The 17,500-nt window shown below is 36.3% G+C and overlaps 3 protein-coding genes and 1 long non-coding RNA gene across 5 annotated transcripts in view; 1 reads left to right on the top strand and 3 right to left on the bottom strand.

The window, feature by feature from the left end:
- Positions 1-4,201: 4,201 nt before the first annotated feature.
- Positions 4,202-4,782, top strand: LOC130080064 (uncharacterized). The gene is made up of 2 exons (XR_008806650.1): positions 4,202-4,265; positions 4,306-4,782. It is a non-coding gene; the product is annotated as an uncharacterized LOC130080064 (long non-coding RNA).
- Positions 4,783-5,051: 269 nt separating this feature from the next.
- Positions 5,052-10,143, bottom strand: ube2nb (ubiquitin-conjugating enzyme E2Nb). The gene is made up of 4 exons (XM_056245363.1): positions 10,007-10,143; positions 8,313-8,559; positions 7,037-7,177; positions 5,052-5,203 (listed from the first exon to the last, which is right to left on the bottom strand). Exons 1-4 carry the CDS (start codon positions 10,034-10,036, stop codon positions 5,157-5,159), a joined length of 465 nt encoding a protein of 154 aa, XP_056101338.1. The 5' UTR covers positions 10,037-10,143; the 3' UTR covers positions 5,052-5,156.
- A 496-nt stretch (positions 10,144-10,639) lies between these two features.
- Positions 10,640-13,590, bottom strand: mrpl42 (mitochondrial ribosomal protein L42). Of its 2 annotated transcripts, none has more exons than XM_056245421.1 (5): positions 13,444-13,590; positions 13,143-13,203; positions 11,490-11,574; positions 10,861-11,024; positions 10,640-10,769 (listed from the first exon to the last, which is right to left on the bottom strand). In XM_056245421.1, exons 1-5 carry the CDS (start codon positions 13,520-13,522, stop codon positions 10,724-10,726), a joined length of 435 nt encoding a protein of 144 aa, XP_056101396.1. In that variant the 5' UTR covers positions 13,523-13,590; the 3' UTR covers positions 10,640-10,723. The 2 variants fall into 2 exon arrangements, with proteins under 2 accessions (XP_056101396.1, XP_056101395.1); XM_056245420.1 differs by having other exon boundaries at positions 13,143-13,206; positions 13,444-13,588.
- An 833-nt stretch (positions 13,591-14,423) lies between these two features.
- Positions 14,424-17,500, bottom strand: part of pwp1 (PWP1 homolog, endonuclein) — a 7,351-nt gene continuing 4,274 nt past the window's right edge. Inside the window, exons 9-15 of the mRNA XM_056245358.1 lie at positions 17,445-17,500; positions 16,692-16,753; positions 16,493-16,604; positions 16,328-16,418; positions 15,453-15,574; positions 14,735-14,840; positions 14,424-14,661 (exon numbers count right to left, since the gene is read on the bottom strand). The exon at positions 17,445-17,500 is cut by the window's right edge and continues 41 nt beyond it. Of these exons, the coding sequence (XP_056101333.1) occupies positions 14,579-14,661; positions 14,735-14,840; positions 15,453-15,574; positions 16,328-16,418; positions 16,493-16,604; positions 16,692-16,753; positions 17,445-17,500 (632 nt within the window). The 3' untranslated portion in view covers positions 14,424-14,578. The remainder of the gene's footprint in view (positions 14,662-14,734; positions 14,841-15,452; positions 15,575-16,327; positions 16,419-16,492; positions 16,605-16,691; positions 16,754-17,444) is intronic.

Raw genomic sequence — 17,500 nt, 5'->3', positions numbered from 1 at the left:
TAGACGAAACACGTAATTTAAACAACAGATATTTCACGGTAGAAGGCTTTTCAGTTGAGCACAAAAAAACACACACAAAAAAACCCCCAACAACACACAAATCAGTTTAGTCACGCGTGTTTCGACAAAATATGTACCGGTATATTACGAATTATAAAAATAAAGGAATGCAGAAAATAATATTAAATTAATACTGTGCACTATTCCCAATGTAATGAGGATTCAATGTAAAAAATAATTTTAAAAAAAGTACCACGGTAATAACATGTTGTTTTTTGTATAATTTCTTCTCTAATGTAATGCTGTTAGTGAGCACTGGACTTTGGCATACAGAATCAGATACCGATCTGATTAAATTATGGTTGATGACATTGATAAACTTTAACAAGAATTTAACAACATTTTCTGTGTGTGTAATCAATGTGCAAACAGCATGAAGAAACAGTTGCAGATGCAGTTATCAGATTTGAGTGAAACTATTGGCACCTTTAATGATAAACACTCATTACTTTTACAGAGAGTCTTTTTCAAGGTGGGTTTAATCTTAAAATCATTTGTACTTGGACATTTGACTCAAAACCAAATAGTTACTTAAGATATAGCACTTGAGATTTGCCCTGGAATGCATTATAATCTTTCTTAACACCAATAAAATTCAAGTGAATACATTGTTTTTGGCATCTAACCTGAGACAGACAGAAGCACACTGCAGTCGTCATGCATTTAATGAGTGAATTACAGACATCTGGGTTAGTGAGTAAACTAACTTTGAGTCATGAACCATGATGACATAGACTAGAACCTCAAGTGAAACGCATTAATCACATTAATCAGACAGCATCGTAATGGAAATGAACATTTGCCATCGGCTTTCAGCTCAACAGATTCTGAGACAGATCTGAGAAGAGTGAATCTGTTCACAGCCTTAATAGGATTACATGGATCTGATCAGAGCAACATCTGCACACTCACTGAAAGTCACTTTTCATTCACATTTATTGAATAACAGAGTTGCTGTCTCTCCCAAATAAAGTTGTTTTTGTAGAATCAGAAATTAACTTCCATCTTAACAAGGTTTACTGGTCAGAAATATTCATCTGAGAGCGCTCAAACAGACTAAATAGTAAATAGTAATCAGTTCTATTTGTGACCGTATACACTGTAAAACCCAACAAGTTAAGCTAACTCATTTCATTTGAGGAAACCGATTGCCTCAATTCATTTAAGTTAATGAAAAACAATAGTTATGAGTACTCTGAACTTATTTTAATCGAGTTCACTAAAACAATAATATTTCTTAAAACACAATTAAACTTTACACTGCATTTAATCATAGCTGAGACTTCACTTTATTGAGTGAAAACAGTGTATACAAACACTCAAGTTATACTCTACCATAATGGCAGCCATTCAGACACCGCAGATTCACAATTCTGACTTTTTTCTTGCAAATCTGACATTTTTTTCTGTAATTTATAATTTTGACCTTTTTCTGCAATTTATAATTTGGACTTTTTTCTCACAATTGCAGGTTTATAACTAACGACTGATTTCTTTTCTCGCAATTGCGAGTTTATTTCTTCCGATTCTGACTTTTTTTGTTTATATTTTGCAATTCTGACATTTTTCTCGCAATTACAAGTTTATATATACGGATTTTGACTTTTTCTCACAATTGCGAGTTTATAACTAATGGCTCTGACTTTTTTCTCGCAATTGCGAGTTTATTTCTTGCGATTCTGACATTTTTCTCGCAATTGCAATTTATGATTTGCAATTCTGACTTTTTTCTCACAACTGCGAGTTTATAACTAACAATACTGACTTTTTTCTCGCAATTGCGAGTTTATATCTTGCGATTCTGACTTTTCTCGCAATTGCGAGTTTATATCTTGCGATTCTGACTTTTTTCTCGTAGTGTTGTCAAAAGTACCAACTTTGGTACTGAAATCTTAAAAATGTAACGATACCAGCATTTCCCTCTAGCATTTAGACAACACTAAATGAGAGTTACTGTCTCTCCCAAATAAAATAGTTTTTGTAAATTCAGAAATGAGCTCCCATCTAAACAACGTATATGAAGGTTTACTGGTCAGAATTATTCATCTGACAGCGCTCAAACAGACTAAATAGTAAATAGTAATCAGTTCTATTTGTGACCGTATAACACTGTAAAACCCAACAAGTTAAGCTAACTCATTTCATTTGAGGAAACCGATTGCCTCAATTCATTTAAGTTAATGAAAAACAATAGTTATGAGTACTCTGAACTTATTTTAATCGAGTTCACTAAAACAATAATATTTCTTAAAACACAATTAAACTTTACACTGCATTTAATCATAGCTGAGACTTCACTTTATTGAGTAAAAACAGTGTATACAAACACTCAAGTTATACTCTACCATAATGGCAGCCATTCAGACACCGCAGATTCACAATTCTGACTTTTTTCTTGCAAATCTGACATTTTTTCTGTAATTTATAATTTTGACCTTTTTCTGCAATTTATAATTTGGACTTTTTTCTCACAATTGCAGGTTTATAACTAACGACTGATTTCTTTTCTCGCAATTGCGAGTTTATTTCTTCCGATTCTGACTTTTTTTGTTTATATTTTGCAATTCTGACATTTTTCTCGCAATTACAAGTTTATATATACGGATTTTGACTTTTTCTCACAATTGCGAGTTTATAACTAATGGCTCTGACTTTTTTCTCGCAATTGCGAGTTTATTTCTTGCGATTCTGACATTTTTCTCGCAATTGCAATTTATGATTTGCAATTCTGACTTTTTTCTCACAACTGCGAGTTTATAACTAACAATACTGACTTTTTTCTCGCAATTGCGAGTTTATATCTTGCGATTCTGACTTTTCTCGCAATTGCGAGTTTATATCTTGCGATTCTGACTTTTTTCTCGTAGTGTTGTCAAAAGTACCAACTTTGGTACTGAAATCTTAAAAATGTAACGATACCAGCATTTCCCTCTAGCATTTAGACAACACTAAATGAGAGTTACTGTCTCTCCCAAATAAAATAGTTTTTGTAAATTCAGAAATGAGCTCCCATCTAAACAACGTATATGAAGGTTTACTGGTCAGAATTATTCATCTGACAGCGCTCAAACAGACTAAATAGTAAATAGTAATCATTTCTATTTGTGACCGTATACAAACACTCAAGATATACTCTCAATGTCTTTAGAAATCCCGTAATGGTAGCCATTCAGAGACTGCAGACATAACAAACGGCTCATTAGATATGAGAAGACAGAAACAAGAGGCCGTTTTGATTGCTCTCGATGTCCCAGTCATATAAACGGCCTGCAGACAGACACAAACACACAGGACGGAGAAACGTGCCCTCGCTTCTGCTGCCGTGAGTGCAGAAATAACTTCAACTGCAGCTCTGCACCACTGAGACAGTTATATAACCTGTCGAAAGCAAGTCACGTGGAACAGAAGAGAGATAAGAGATACGAATACTGAACTTGATTCATAAATCCTGCGGCTCAAATGCAGTGGAAGTCCGAGACGAGTGCCATTTTAGCATGTAAAAAAGACATTACCAAACAGAACTTTCTTTATATAGTTGTATTGAGGAACAGATTTTTTAATTTAAAGCTTTAAATGATTCATATCTACTAGGGGAAATGTATATTAAGCCTATCATTTTGTACAAATATTGAAAATATAGGCGTACTACATTGAACAAAAACATGGTTTAAAGGTGCCTGTCTCAAAACCAGATCAACTCTTTTTATTTATTTGCAGAAGTGAGCGTTCACATGAACACACTAGTAAGGCAGTGTATGTATGCCATTCATGTTATGAAATTATTTGACCTTAACTGTTTTTTTTTCTTTCAAATTCTAAGAAAAAAGGTCAGAATTGCGAATTATAAACTCGCAATTGCAAGAAAAAGGTACAAATTGTGAGATAACCTCGCAAGATAGTCCTAATCGCAAGATATAAACAAACAATTGCGAGAAAATGAGTCAGAATTGGGAATTATAAAATCTGAATTTTTTATATCACAATTCTGACACGTTTCCTCCGAACTTTGAGATATAAACTCACAATTGCAAGTTATAAAGACCAAATTCTGAGAAATAAAGTTGCAATTAGCTTTATTTTATGACTCACCATTCTCACATTTTTCTTACAATTCCAATTTTATAATCACAATTCTGAAATTATGTCTCACAATTCCAAGTTTAGAATGTGCAATTCTGATTGTTTTCTCGGAATCACGATTTCATGTCTAAACTAGGACTTGTGAGAAAAAGTCAGAATTGTGAGTTATAAACTTGGAATTGTGAGAAATAATGTCAGAATTGTGAAATAAATACATAATTGTCAGATAAAAAGTAGTAATTACCTTCTTTTTTTTTTTTGCTTTTTAATTATGTGGCAAAAAAACAATCAAGCTTCAATAACAATCAGATTCAAAACTGCACAAAAAAAACCCCTCAGTAATAAAGAGAACAAACCAAATAACATAACAAAAAATATTTTTACTAAAACTGAACATTTACAGATTTAATTTTCCCAGACAAGTCATACATTTTCCACACCGGCCTAAACACAAAGCTTTACACGCACACTCGCACACGTTTCGTTTGTTTGGAGCACAACAGCGTCAGAGCAGGTTCTGTCAGATAGGCCATGATTTAGACGGGTTCACCACATGCTTTTAATGAACTCAAGAGTTTCACAGGAAGGAAAAGGTAAAAAAAAAAAAATTCACATCATTTTGTCCCTGACCGAGAAGCAGCATATATGCAACCCATGTTAACAGCCCCTCTACGCCCCATAACATTAAACTAACTAACAAAAATGAACCATCCACCTGGGTGTAGGGCCTGGATCCAGTGAAATCCACTGTATTAGACACTGTACCACCCATTCTGACAGGGTCCAGTGTGGTGACCACGCATCACTTCCTGGCCGAACCCAGAAGCAGAGAGATCATATAGTGGAGCGAACATTAGCTCTGAGCTGAACCACCCAAACGGCTGCAGTAGATGCTTTTCAATCGGAATTGGTTTCGTTTGCTGTTTTAATTTGTCTGAGAAAGTGTTCTTTAAATGCAAAAGAAGACAGGAGGAGATTGTTCCACTTCTCTCACTTGATGCCACCTTTTCCTTCTTCTAAACTTCAATGTTGTTGCCGGCATAAAGCCTGGTCCATGTTCGGGCTGCGAGAGAAAATAACATCAAAACTCAACAACATTTAAACAACAAAACAAATGTCGTGCACTTTTTAGCTTCTGCGTCTCATGAGCGTCACGTGACCAAGCCGGACAACAGATCACACCGCTTCCGATTCAGGTCTTTTGTATGTGCTTCATGACATTTTTTTGCGGTTTTACTCAAGATAACTTAAAAGGAGCAAGCAAAAATGAGCATAACAAATGTCCCTCGCATGTGCAGATTGATATTTAAAAGTTTTTTAAATTTTTCTTCTTCACACTAACGTTTAGATATTTAAATAGCATAAAACACCAATAACAAAGTGAACTTAGTAGGTTAGCTGATTAATACCTTAAAAATCCATAGATATCGTAGTTAGTTCTTACGGCCGTTAACACTTTCTCTGACAAGCGGATGCAATGAGACCCGGTTTCCGGTTTGGTCACGTGACGCTCGGCATAAAGCCTATTGTTTTATTAAACCCAGCTAACAGGGAACCGATCAACGCCATCTAGTAATGTTCTCAAAACGCTAGCACAAAAAAACATTTTTTATTTTGTTAATTGATCTTGGACGTTCCTCTCACATTTTTTAACCGTTACTGCTTGTTTCGGAATGTTCAGAGAAAATTCAAAAGTAACATTCCGAAAATGTTTGGAAAATGATCAAACGGAACGTTCGCTTAGGCTGCATTTACACCGCAGGTCTTGATGCCCAAATCCGATTTTCTGACGACCCGCTTACATCATCTTTCAAAAGTGACCCGTATCCGATTTTTGCATTTACACTATACACTGCTGAAACTACCAAATGTAGACGTTCTGACCCGGAAAAGGAAGTAAAACAGCACGAAATACAATGGATGCAGATGCGAATAAAATTATCCAGTGTTTTGCTTTCCACAATATTTTTAAAAGTCATTAAGCTTTTTATCTTACGGTGGCACTGTAGCCACGAGCGCTTAAACCCGTGCCTCCCCATATCTCGTGAAACGCCTCTTATTTCTGTAATAACTCTGCACTGTCTCTTCGCCCCACACACTCAAAAGACATGAAACCTCCACATTGCTCCACTGTGTGTATCCTTCGTCCTCCATCGCGCCTATAATAAGTCATGTGATCTCAGTTGGTGGTGTCCACCTGAGTCGACGTCACTTTTTTAAAGACGTACGACTCGCATTTACTGGGGAATATCCGATTTGTCTGCTTACATGGCACACGCAAATGCACGTATCCGATTCATATCCGATTTATTACCACATATGAGTGAGGCCTGAATCCGATCTGAGAAAATCGGAATCCATGCGGTTTTTTCCTGCTTACACGTTCACTGGTCATATCCGATCTGTGCCACATGAGAGGAAAAAATCGGATTTGGGTCACTTGAACCATGCAGTGTAAATGGGGCCTTAAACGTTCGAATAACCACGATTTTTTTTTTTTTTTACATTTAAAAATATGTGAGTTTTGAACAGTAATTATCAGAAACCAACCATATAAGATTATTTAATTGTGTAAGACAGTGATTTAATGTAACCAATGCTTTGGCAATGTCTTTTTTTTTTTTACCATATCAATAAAGTTAGGATCTTTAAAAGTTTAAACACCCTCAAGAACAGCAATTAATATCATATTTACTTTATTTGGGTGAATCTCACAATACCTAACAGTAAAATACGACTAATTGGAATGACAAAAAACTTGAATGATTCTAAAATAGGATTCATTGTTTTTTCCTGGGGGAAATGTGAGCTGAACTTGTTTTTTTTTGTGAGATTCATCCACTTTTCAACCAAAAATAGCATAGTGGTTATATAGGCACAATAATGCAGATCTCACCGGTTTCAATGGCTTGAGCCTCGTTGCTCTTCCACTGTTCAGCTACATCATTGGCCAGCGGGTCATCCGGGTTCGGAGCGCTGAGGAGAGCCTGGATAGAGAGAAGCACTGTACGGATCTGGAGAGCTGGAGACCACTTATCTACGAGAGAGGAAGATGTAAAGCTTACCGTATCATATTTGATACATACATGCCTCTAAATGATCAACAGGATCAAAACTTTGCTGAAAAAGCTGTCGCACACAATCTCCAAATCATAGCAATCATAAGACCTTTTAGTATTATTGTACAAACGTCATCCTTCAGCTTTTTGCTGTGAAATCTTTACTGATTTTTATGAAGTAGACGTGAGAATAACTTTTATATTGTTAGTAATAATTCAAGACGAACACTTACCGGACTGAAGCAGTTTTGGTTTACTTGATCATTTTTTAAAAGTCTTAAATATGATCATCAGGCTTATGAGGAAGGTTTATTTATTAATCTGTCAATCATCATTGTATCGCATTGCATCATGTTTTAAAACGACAGAGCTAGGATCATAAAACTAAGCTTTATAATAAGCTCTATAATAAGTGACGACTGATTCTTATATGCATTTTATGTCAGTTATAAAGGCCACATTGATTTAACTTACAAGTATCAGAATTTCATTTTACTTTGTCCATAAAAATATGAGTATGTGCAGCAAATTGCATATTTTTGCTCAGTTTGATCCTCTGAATAAAACTGAGCTGTTTTCTCCACTATAGTATCATGCTATACAGGTGAAACTCGAAAAATTAGAATATCGTGCAAAAGTTCATTTATTTCAGTAATTCGACTTAAAAGGTGAAACTAATGTATTATATAGACTCATTACATGCAAAGTGAGATATTTCAAGCTTTTATTTGTTATAATTGTGATGATTATGGTTTATAGCTTATGAAAACCCCAAATTCAAAATTAGAGTATTGTGAAAGGTTTTCATAAGCTATAATCATCAAAATTATAACAAATAAAGGCTTGGAATATCTCACTTTGCATGTAATGAGTCTATATAATATATTAGTTTCACCTTTTAAGTTGAATTACTAAAATAAATTATCTTTTGCACGATATTCTAATTTTTCGAGTTTCACCTGTATGAGCCATAAAAGCCTGATGTATCAAATATGATACAAACCAATCCTCTGTGTAAAGGATCAATAAACTCTTCTATTTAAAAAAATATATCTTTTTCGGACTACTATGAATATTATGTCCCCCAAAAGGGTTAATCATCAGATGAAGCACCTTTCAGGATGTCCAGACAGATCCTCCCCAGTTTGTCCACATTGGGGTGGTAGATTTTGGTCATGAATCGGACCTTCGGGGCAGCCATGGGATATTCCTCCGGGAGGAACAGCTCCAGTTTGAACGTCCCACCCTCGAAGGGCGAATCCTGCGGGCCGGCGATGACCACATGGAAATACCGAGCGTTCCCGTCATCCGGCTCTGCTTTGATCCCAGGCACAGGCTCCGCCATCAAGCGCTGCGTCTCCTGTCGAGGGACAAGCAACCGCAAGCTCATGGGTTTTATAGCATAAAAGCATCTGCCAAATGCATAAATGTGGATGTAAAAATTCAGATACACCTTTATTGTGTGTGTATCTGCCTGGAAACAAAGTGCATTTAGAAAGTATTGAGTTTCTACAATTAACCATTTTGAGATTTAACCAAGTTTGTCCATTAAACGGCATCAAATGTTCAGGGGCACTTAGTAGCAAGCTAACTATTTCCCAGCTAACAATCTTTAGTTCCCAGAACGTTCAAAGATTTGTTTTTAGTTAGTCAGGAAAGTTCTCTTAACAAATATAGAACGTTTTTGGTTTGTAGAACGTTGCTCTAACGTTTACTCCGATATCATTCCCCTGCTGTCCGTCACTAATCATCCGGCGACCCAGTATAGTATAAGCGGCATGGAGGATGGATGTATGGACGCCTAATCAACCAATAACCATTGGAGAATGTTCTGTAGAAGTTATTTTTAGGTTATTTAAAAACATCCACCCCTGCAACGTTCTGGGAACGTTATTTTATGGTTGCAAAAAATAAAACCTGATTCCTAGAACCATTATTATATATAGGTTCTCAAAAAAATAACCAAACACTAACGTTAGGGGAACCTTCTGTGTTTGCTGGGATTTCAACAAGCAGAACTGAACATTTCGACTTATGTCTGAGACATTATTACTGTTTGGATATAAATCATGTATACTTTATAGCAACCCTTTCAGTGTTTTGTGCACAGCTTTTCATGGAAACTACCGTGCCGACACCACATTTTTTTGATTTATAGCTGTGTATTAGTATGTTATAATCCGTTTAAGTAAAACAAACCCCAAAATGGCACTCGTCTTGGTCACTTTAAACGTCAGTCAGAGTAAGTGTGCGGTTCTTGGCCAGAATAACTGCAGTGTGGACCAGACTTGCCGACAATCAAAAATGTGACGATGCAAAATAAGGAAGGTATCGGAACAATATTTACTTTATGAGTATGAATTCATTTCCTGATTGCATGTAAACTCACATTGCTCAACAGAACACAATACCCCACAAGCAAATAATAACACTTCTCAAGTGTTTCCCACGGCAGCGCGCGAGATCTGCATCTGTAAACATGTTCATGTGTCATGCAGAGGCTTTAAACACACCCAGAATCCCTCAGTGACAGGAGCATCGCAGTTCGCTCGGATATCACTGGCTCCTTAACAAACCACACATATCTGACGACATTGGTCCATGTTGCTCTTATTTATGAAGGTTATTTGCGCTTATTTTAGGAAACGTGCATGTTTAAAAACAGTGCGCGCGCGGGAGCCACCCTGCAGCAACGCGCGCTCGGGCCAGCAGCACGTGCCGTTTACATTTATTTTTAACGCGTCGTTTGTAAAGCGCGTACAAATATCACAGCGGAACATACATATGAAGCATTATGAGAGTTATACCTTAATAATTCTGCGGGGCAATCCAGCCATCTTGTTTTATTATTGCGGTTAACACCGTGGCCCGCTCCCTACTCCTCGCGTTGAGGTTGACAGCGCATGCGCGCAAGTCTTCCGGTAAACACGTCACCATCCGCTCCAATGGGTTTTCTGGGAAATGTAGTTTTCTTTGGAAATTAACGTTGTCTATTGTTTTTATTAGTGTGTGCATTTCGAATGGTGTACATTTTTACTTTTTCCCCGGAAAAAAAAAACTTGTATTGTATCATCTGATGTATTCCCCGTTTTTTATTTTATATTTTAATTAATTAAATTGACATTTTATTGTTAATTTTATTTTCTATGCATCTGTCCTGATTATTTTGAAGTTCATTTTACGCAAAGCACAGTGAATTACCATTGTGTATGTGCTATATAAATAAATCTGCCTTGCCTAAATCAACGATCTAATAATTTGATCTTGTTACAAACAATGTATGTTTATACTAGAGTGAAGTAATGTGCATTTATTTTGGGCAATATTTGATCAAACTGCCACTTATTCTTGAGTTTCAGCACTCAAAACATTAAATTGCTTTCAAGTCAATCATTTTATAAGTTCCCGTGAAGAAATGATAAAACACAACACACTGCAGCAACAGCCGAAGGAAGGGTTTATTTCATGCACAGCAGAATCCAATTCAAAACAAACATCAGAGGAGACAGGAAAACCATCCAGAACTATCGGTCTTTGGGTGGATTTGGGTTTCTGCGTCTGGTGTGATACCTGAGGAAGAAAACAAACCAGTTCATATGCACAGAAACAGCATTTTCTACACCTGAGCCGTGTTTCTGCATTGCACAGAAGGCAAACTCACTGTCCGACGGGATACCAGCGGTGTTTGGTGGTGTAGAACATCTTGCTCAGTTCCTCGATGGTTGGGGCCTGTTTGTTATTTAAAACCTCTTTCCCGAGTCTGGCTTTCAGCACCTGTTCATGAGTCTCTGCGTGATCATTGATGGCGTCTGGTCTGGCAATCGACTGCAACAAACACACACACACATCACTATACAGGTGAAACTCGAAAAATTAGAGTATCGTGCAAAAGTTAATTCATTTCAGTAATTCAACTTAAAAGGTGAAACTAATATATTATATAGACTCATTACATGCGAAGTGAGATATTTCAAGCCTTTATTTGTTATAATGTTGATGATTATGGCTTACAGCTTATGAAAACCCCAAATTCAAAATTAGAATATTGTGAAAAGGTTTTCATAAGCTGTAAGCCATAATCATCAAAATTATAACAAATAAAGGCTTGAAATATCTCACTTTGCATGTAATGAGTCTATGTAATATATTAGTTTCACCTTTTAAGTTGAATTACTGAAATAAATGAACTTTTGCACGATATTCTAATTTTTCGAGTTTCACCTGTATATCATTACACAAACATTTCAGCTCTCCTTCTGCACATGTATGAGGATTTTAGTGAGTTTGCACCTGTGTGAGCTCATAGGGTACGTCTTCTGTCGGATGGTAACACACTATTGTGTTTCCATCGGATGTCACTGCGATTTCCACATTACTGAAACACAAATGACACATTTTAGGTAAACGGCTCATTATGAGCAACAAAACAACACTTTATCTGATAGAGACGAAGCCTGACGTACAATAACTGCAAATGCATCATAATTATATATATCAAAGGTGAACAATTAAAGGGATAGTTCGGCCAAAAATGATATTTAAACTATGCACTACTCATCCTCAAGCCGTTCGAGATGCATATGTAAATCTTGTTTCAGACGAACACATTTTCAGTTATTTTAGAAAATGTCTTAGACCCATTTAGAAAATGGGGTCCACCTCCTTCAAGTCCCAAAATGTGCATATATCCTTCACAAAAGTAATCCGTCCGGCTCCAGGGGGATAAACGAAGGCCTTCTGAGGGTAATCCGTGCGGTTTTGTCGTAAAAATATACATATTTAAAACTTTATAAATGAAAATATCTGACTTCCGGCAACGATCGACGCGCATCCACGGGTGATGGAAGTCGGCGTACGAGGTAGGACGTAGCGTCGTGACGTAGAACGAACGCGCCAGCGCAGCCAGAGAGCTATGCAGAGAGCAGAGCAAAACATCAACCGTGAACGTGCGTCGATCGTTGCCGGAAGTCAGATATTTTCATTTATAAAGTTTTAAATGTGTATATTTTTAAAACAAAACCGCACGGATTACCCTCAGAAGCCCTTCGTTTATCCCCCTGGAGCCGGATGGATTACTTCTGTGAAGGATATATGCACATTTTGGGACTTGAAGGAGGTGGACCCCATTGCTTCACATGATATCCACTGAAGGGTCTAAGACATTTTCTAAAATAACTGAAAATGTGTTCGTCTAAAACAAGATTTACATATGCATCTCGAACGGCTTGAGGGTGAGTAATGCATGGTTTAAATATCATTTTCGGCCGAACTATCCCTTTAAATGCGCATTTATGAAGAATGCCAAAAAATAAAAGTACTGTGATTAATTACTCACCCTCATGTCGTCCAAAACCCGTAAGACTTTCGTTGATCTTCAGAGCACAAATGAAGATCTTTTAGATCAAATCTGACTCTTCATTTTTGACAGTCAATGCAACTACCACTTTCAAGCTCCAGAAAGGTAGTAAAGACCTTATTAAAGTAATCCATGATGTGACTACTGTGGTTTAACATCAATTTTAGAGTGCTTTGTTTGTGCAAAAAACTAAAAATGTAACACTTTATTTACAAAATATTAATCTCATAACGCATGTTCACGAGAGCACCATGCGTGAATGTGCTTCAGAGATTAATATTTTGTAAATAAAGTGGTAAATTATAATTTTTTTGGACAAAAAGCACTCGTGTCGCTTCATAATATTGAGGTTAGACCACTGGAGACACATGGATTACTTATAATAATGTCTTAGATACTTTTCAAGGGGTTGAAAGTGGTAGTTGCGTCACTGTCAATGGAGGGACAGAAACCTCTCAGATTTCATCAATAAGATCTTCATTTGTGTTCCGAAGATCAACGAAAATCTTACAGGTTTTGAACGAGTATGATTGATGACAGTACTTTCATTTTTGGGTGAACTATCCCTTTAAATAATAAACACTGACCTTTTGTCGTCACTGAATGGACCTCTAACTGTAGAGTTGTTGTGAGATGACAGAAAGATTCCTGCTTAGAATGAAAAAGAGTGGATTTTAGTCCCTTCTTATAACCTCTGGATTGAATGAATACACACACACACGCACATAATCACTCATTAATACGGTCTGGAAATGTCACAGTGTTGTAGGTTATACAGGATAACACAGTGCTTTACTGTGAGTGTGTTAGCAGCGTTTACAGAAGCTACATTTCAGATTATTTATAAACTAACTTACATGTAATGTTTTTCTGTAGGAGAGAGCTCACCTCTGATTTGTTTAATATTTCTGCTAGTATAGACTCGGTTAAACAGGTTAGCGATCCTGCTGATGTGACCCGACGCCATGCTTTCCGTTCGCTAACTCAATCAGTGGAAGAGAAATTACAGACAAGACGCAGTCCGGAGTGGGAGGATCACAACGGTTTTCTGACGTTTACGGACTGTATTACTGAATTAATCCATGTTTGTATTCTCTTTTATGCTTTTCGTTTAGCTGTGTGGTTATAATACAAATTGTCTAGCAATTCAATTCAAAATATGCCATGAGATTTGAATGAAGTTAAACGGAGAATTCAGTCATTTGAACTTTAGAGCGCCTACTAGCGGTTGTAATCAAGTGTGTTACACAAATATTCTTCCGGGTAGGAAAGATAGATAATTTATGAAGAATTGTTTTAAAGGGGGTAAAAAAAAATATCTTTAAACGCCTACAGTACCACAATTGCCAACTGAAGGGCAGCAAAACCACCACCATAGACAATTCATATTTCATACATTTTTCCTCAATATCTATTAATTTCTGAGAAAATCAAAGCATTTGATTTTCACAACTTTGTACAAAGCTGACAGAAATACAAAGACCGGCAGTTCTCTGGGATTCCACAGTTTTATTAATTGTTATTCCTATATAAAAAACTGCAATTTCATTATCCCAAAAAGGGTAAACCAATATTACAAATTATTCATCATAATTATTCATACACTTCCTAAAAAGAGGAAATATGGAAAGAAAAATAAATCTGCAAGCTTAGAGGAGATATTAAAATTCCCTCTTAAAGGAAAGCACAGTTTGTTCGGCATCAAACAGCATAGATCTGATATCGGTGTATATATATATATATATTATGATATATGTGTGTGTGTGTGTATATATATATATATACCGATATAGATGTGTGTGTGTGTGTATATAATATATATATATATATATATATATATATATATATACACACACACATGCATACATATATATATATATATCTCAGATATCACATATATCAGATAAACAAACACAGTGAGAATCTTTTCGTAATGCGTCATATGATGGCATAAATATGTTCTGCATATTGACAGTCGCAGTGATCCATGATCCATTGATTCAGTGTCTGGTTATGTTTGTCGTTATGAAACCTCCATGTGACTCCCTGACGCTCCAGAGACTGTATCCGCCACCAAACGCTCCCGACTGCCGAAAACCTCTGCAACTGGAGACACAACAGAATACAGTGAGCAACACATGAAGAAAAGCCTGATGTCACACTATATATATATATATACCAGCAGCGACGTCACTGATGTCCCAGACGCGCAGTCCGTCTCTCTGTCCCCCGAACGCATAGACGAAGGGAAGATCCGGACAGCAGGAGCCGCAGAACAACACACCCTGAGAGAGAGAGAGAGAGAGAGAGAGAGAGAGAGAGAGAGAGAGAGAGAGAGAGAGAGAGAGAGAGTCCTGTGTTAAAGGTGCAGTGTGTAATATTTAGGAGGATCTGTTGACAGAAATGCAATATCATAAACATAACTATGTTTTCAAGACCTTACATAATGAACCGTTATTATGTTATAAGCTTAGAATGAGCATTTCTATCTACACACACCGCGGGTCTCCTTTCATCGGCATGTTTCTACGGTGGCCCTAAATGGACAAACGCGTTTCGTCACTGTGTTGATCTTCATGATAAGAAGCTGCTAAAGTCAGCGAGTAAAACACTGACACAATGATGAACAAGTCACAATAATACTCGCAATATATTGTTTTACTGAATAATTAAGGAAACCTAATTTCTTAATTTATCTTTGTAAAGAAACCTTATTGCTTAACCGGCTACTCTCTGCTGTCTCAGACGACGACATCACTTCCTGTCGGCCACCGTAACTTCTGTTGGGTGCAATTCACAAACTCACCACTAGATGCCGCTGAAAACCCCACACTGCAGCTTTAAAGCCTGAGAGACAGTCCTGTGTTGGAGCTTCACACACTCCTGACTATACTCACCATCTTCATGTCTCTGGAGTGGATCAGGTTGGGTTTGTCTCCGAGAATGTCCCAGATCTTCACGTGTTTGTCCGCTGAAGACGTGACGAGACAGCCTCGGATCTGACTGCTCAGGTCCATCCCTGCGGCACAGTCACACCAGGGTCACTTTCTGTTCACATCTTTATATTTTATTTTAGTTGAAGTTTAAATCATTTTGTTGTTGTGATTTGTATTTTATTTTACTACATCAAGTTAAACTACAATAAGAAGTGTTGCATAAATAATACAAGTTTGTTTTTTAATATTTTTTTTTTCAGTAAATTTATATACTATTAATATTTATCAATAAAATAATAAAATTACAATAAAACAATTTATTTTTTTATTAATATTTAGAATAGGTTTCTTTTTAATTTTAACGTTTTAGGTTTTCTTTTTTGTTTTAAATTATGTCTACATGGTTTTTACATTTTTATTTAAGTTTTTATATATATATATATATATATATATATATATATATATATATACACACACATTTTAAATAGTTTTTTTTTTCTGGTTTCATTTTTATAATTTTTAATTTGAATGTTTTTGTTTTCTGCTTTTATTAGGTTTTTTTTTAAAACTAAACTGAAAAAAGTTTTTTATATTCCATTATATTTCAGTCAATGCTTATTTTTATTTTTTTAAAGTATGGTTTTACTTTTAGTTAATGATAGTAACCATTTAGCTATAGTAGTGTAATTTATATACTGTTATTGTTTTTATTTTATTTATATTTTAATTTAAGTTAAGTTAAAGTTTTAGTCTTTTTTTTTTGCATTTCTTATATATATATATATTAGTTAATGTTTATTTGAGGTTATGCACAGGTTTCGAGCGACTATACCGACCTGAAACCTCTCCGTCGTGCGCTCTCAGCGTGAACACGGCTTTATCCGAGCGAGCGTCCAGACAATAAATGAAGCCGTCGTCTGTACTCGCCTGCAACACACATCACATGTTACTCCAGGTCAAAGTTCACATTAAACATCAGTTTCTCAGGCCCAGTTTCTCACCAGGAAGTGACACGGAGAGAAATGGTCCCAACAGACGCGCTCCACCTGTCCACTGAAGCGCCAGATCCGATGGCTGTCGTTCGGACTCCGGCAGTCGTACAGAACCGCTGACCTGTGACACACAACGCTCTGATTGGTCAGGCTCATTCGTGCTGCGACCTGATTGGTCAAGTCATACACCAGTGACATCATGACCTACTTGTCATATGATCCACTGACGAGAGTTTGAGCCTCAAACGGGTGAAACTTCAGCGTCTGAACCTGCGATGGATGATAAGAGAATATGATCAGAATAAACGACTCTCCTGAAATACTCGATTCTGATTGGTCAATGGTGTTGGTTTTCCTGAAATACTCGATTCTGATTGGTCAATGGTGTTGGTTTTCCTGAAATACTCGATTCTGATTGGTCAATGGTGCTGGTTTTCCTGAAATACTCGATTCTGATTGGTCAATGGTGTAGGCTTTCCTGAAATACTTGATTCTGATAAATTAACTAGATTGATAGTATAGATTGAGTGAGTGATAGATTCTAAACTATAAGAAATTAATACTTTTATTCATAAAGGATGCATTAAAAGCGACATTTATAATGTTACAAGTCTATTTCAAATAAATGCTGTTCATTTGAGCTCTCTCTTCATCAAAGAATCATGAAAACCAATATTTACACAAAAATATGAAGCAAACGACCGTTTTCAACACTGATAATACTCATAAATGAATCTTGAGCATCAAATCATCATATTCAAATAATTTCTGACGGATCATGTGACACTGAAGACTGGAGTAATGATGCTGAAAATTCATCTTTAATCACAGGAATAAATTATATTTGAACGTATAGTCACACAGAAAACAGCAATTTTACATTGTAATAATATTTCACAATTTTTACTGTATTTTTGATCAAATAAATGCGCAGAAGAGACCCTGGCGTGTGTGTTTGTACCTTATCCGTGTGTTTGGTGAGGGTCGCCGCTGGTTTTCCCTTCTCCAGATCCCACA

Source organism: Rhinichthys klamathensis, unplaced genomic scaffold (assembly GCF_029890125.1).
Source record: "Rhinichthys klamathensis goyatoka isolate OS25496 unplaced genomic scaffold, OSU_Roscu_1.1 h1tg000029l_1, whole genome shotgun sequence".
Lineage (NCBI taxonomy): Eukaryota > Metazoa > Chordata > Actinopteri > Cypriniformes > Leuciscidae > Rhinichthys > Rhinichthys klamathensis.
The sequence above is the reverse complement of the archived record's forward strand: the minus strand, read 5'-3'. Positions and strand labels throughout refer to the sequence as shown.

What these genes read in the sequence shown, in the direction of transcription:
- mrpl42 (XM_056245420.1), bottom strand. Translation starts at nt 13,522, where the DNA reads ATGGCGTCGGGTCACATCAGCAGGATCGCTAACCTGTTTAACCGAGTC. An exon ending in AAATATTAAACAAATCAGAG is followed by an intron (nt 13,207 to 13,443) that starts GTGAGCTCTCTC and finishes TTTCATTCTAAG; the next exon opens with CAGGAATCTTTCTGTCATCT. An exon ending in CGCTGGTATCCCGTCGGACA is followed by an intron (nt 10,770 to 10,860) that starts GTGAGTTTGCCT and finishes TTTCTTCCTCAG; the next exon opens with GTATCACACCAGACGCAGAA.
- ube2nb (XM_056245363.1), bottom strand. Translation starts at nt 10,036, where the DNA reads ATGGCTGGATTGCCCCGCAGAATTATTAAG. An exon ending in TGCCCCGCAGAATTATTAAG is followed by an intron (nt 8,560 to 10,006) that starts GTATAACTCTCA and finishes GTCCCTCGACAG; the next exon opens with GAGACGCAGCGCTTGATGGC. An exon ending in GGCTCAAGCCATTGAAACCG is followed by an intron (nt 5,204 to 7,036) that starts GTGAGATCTGCA and finishes TTTCTCTCGCAG; the next exon opens with CCCGAACATGGACCAGGCTT.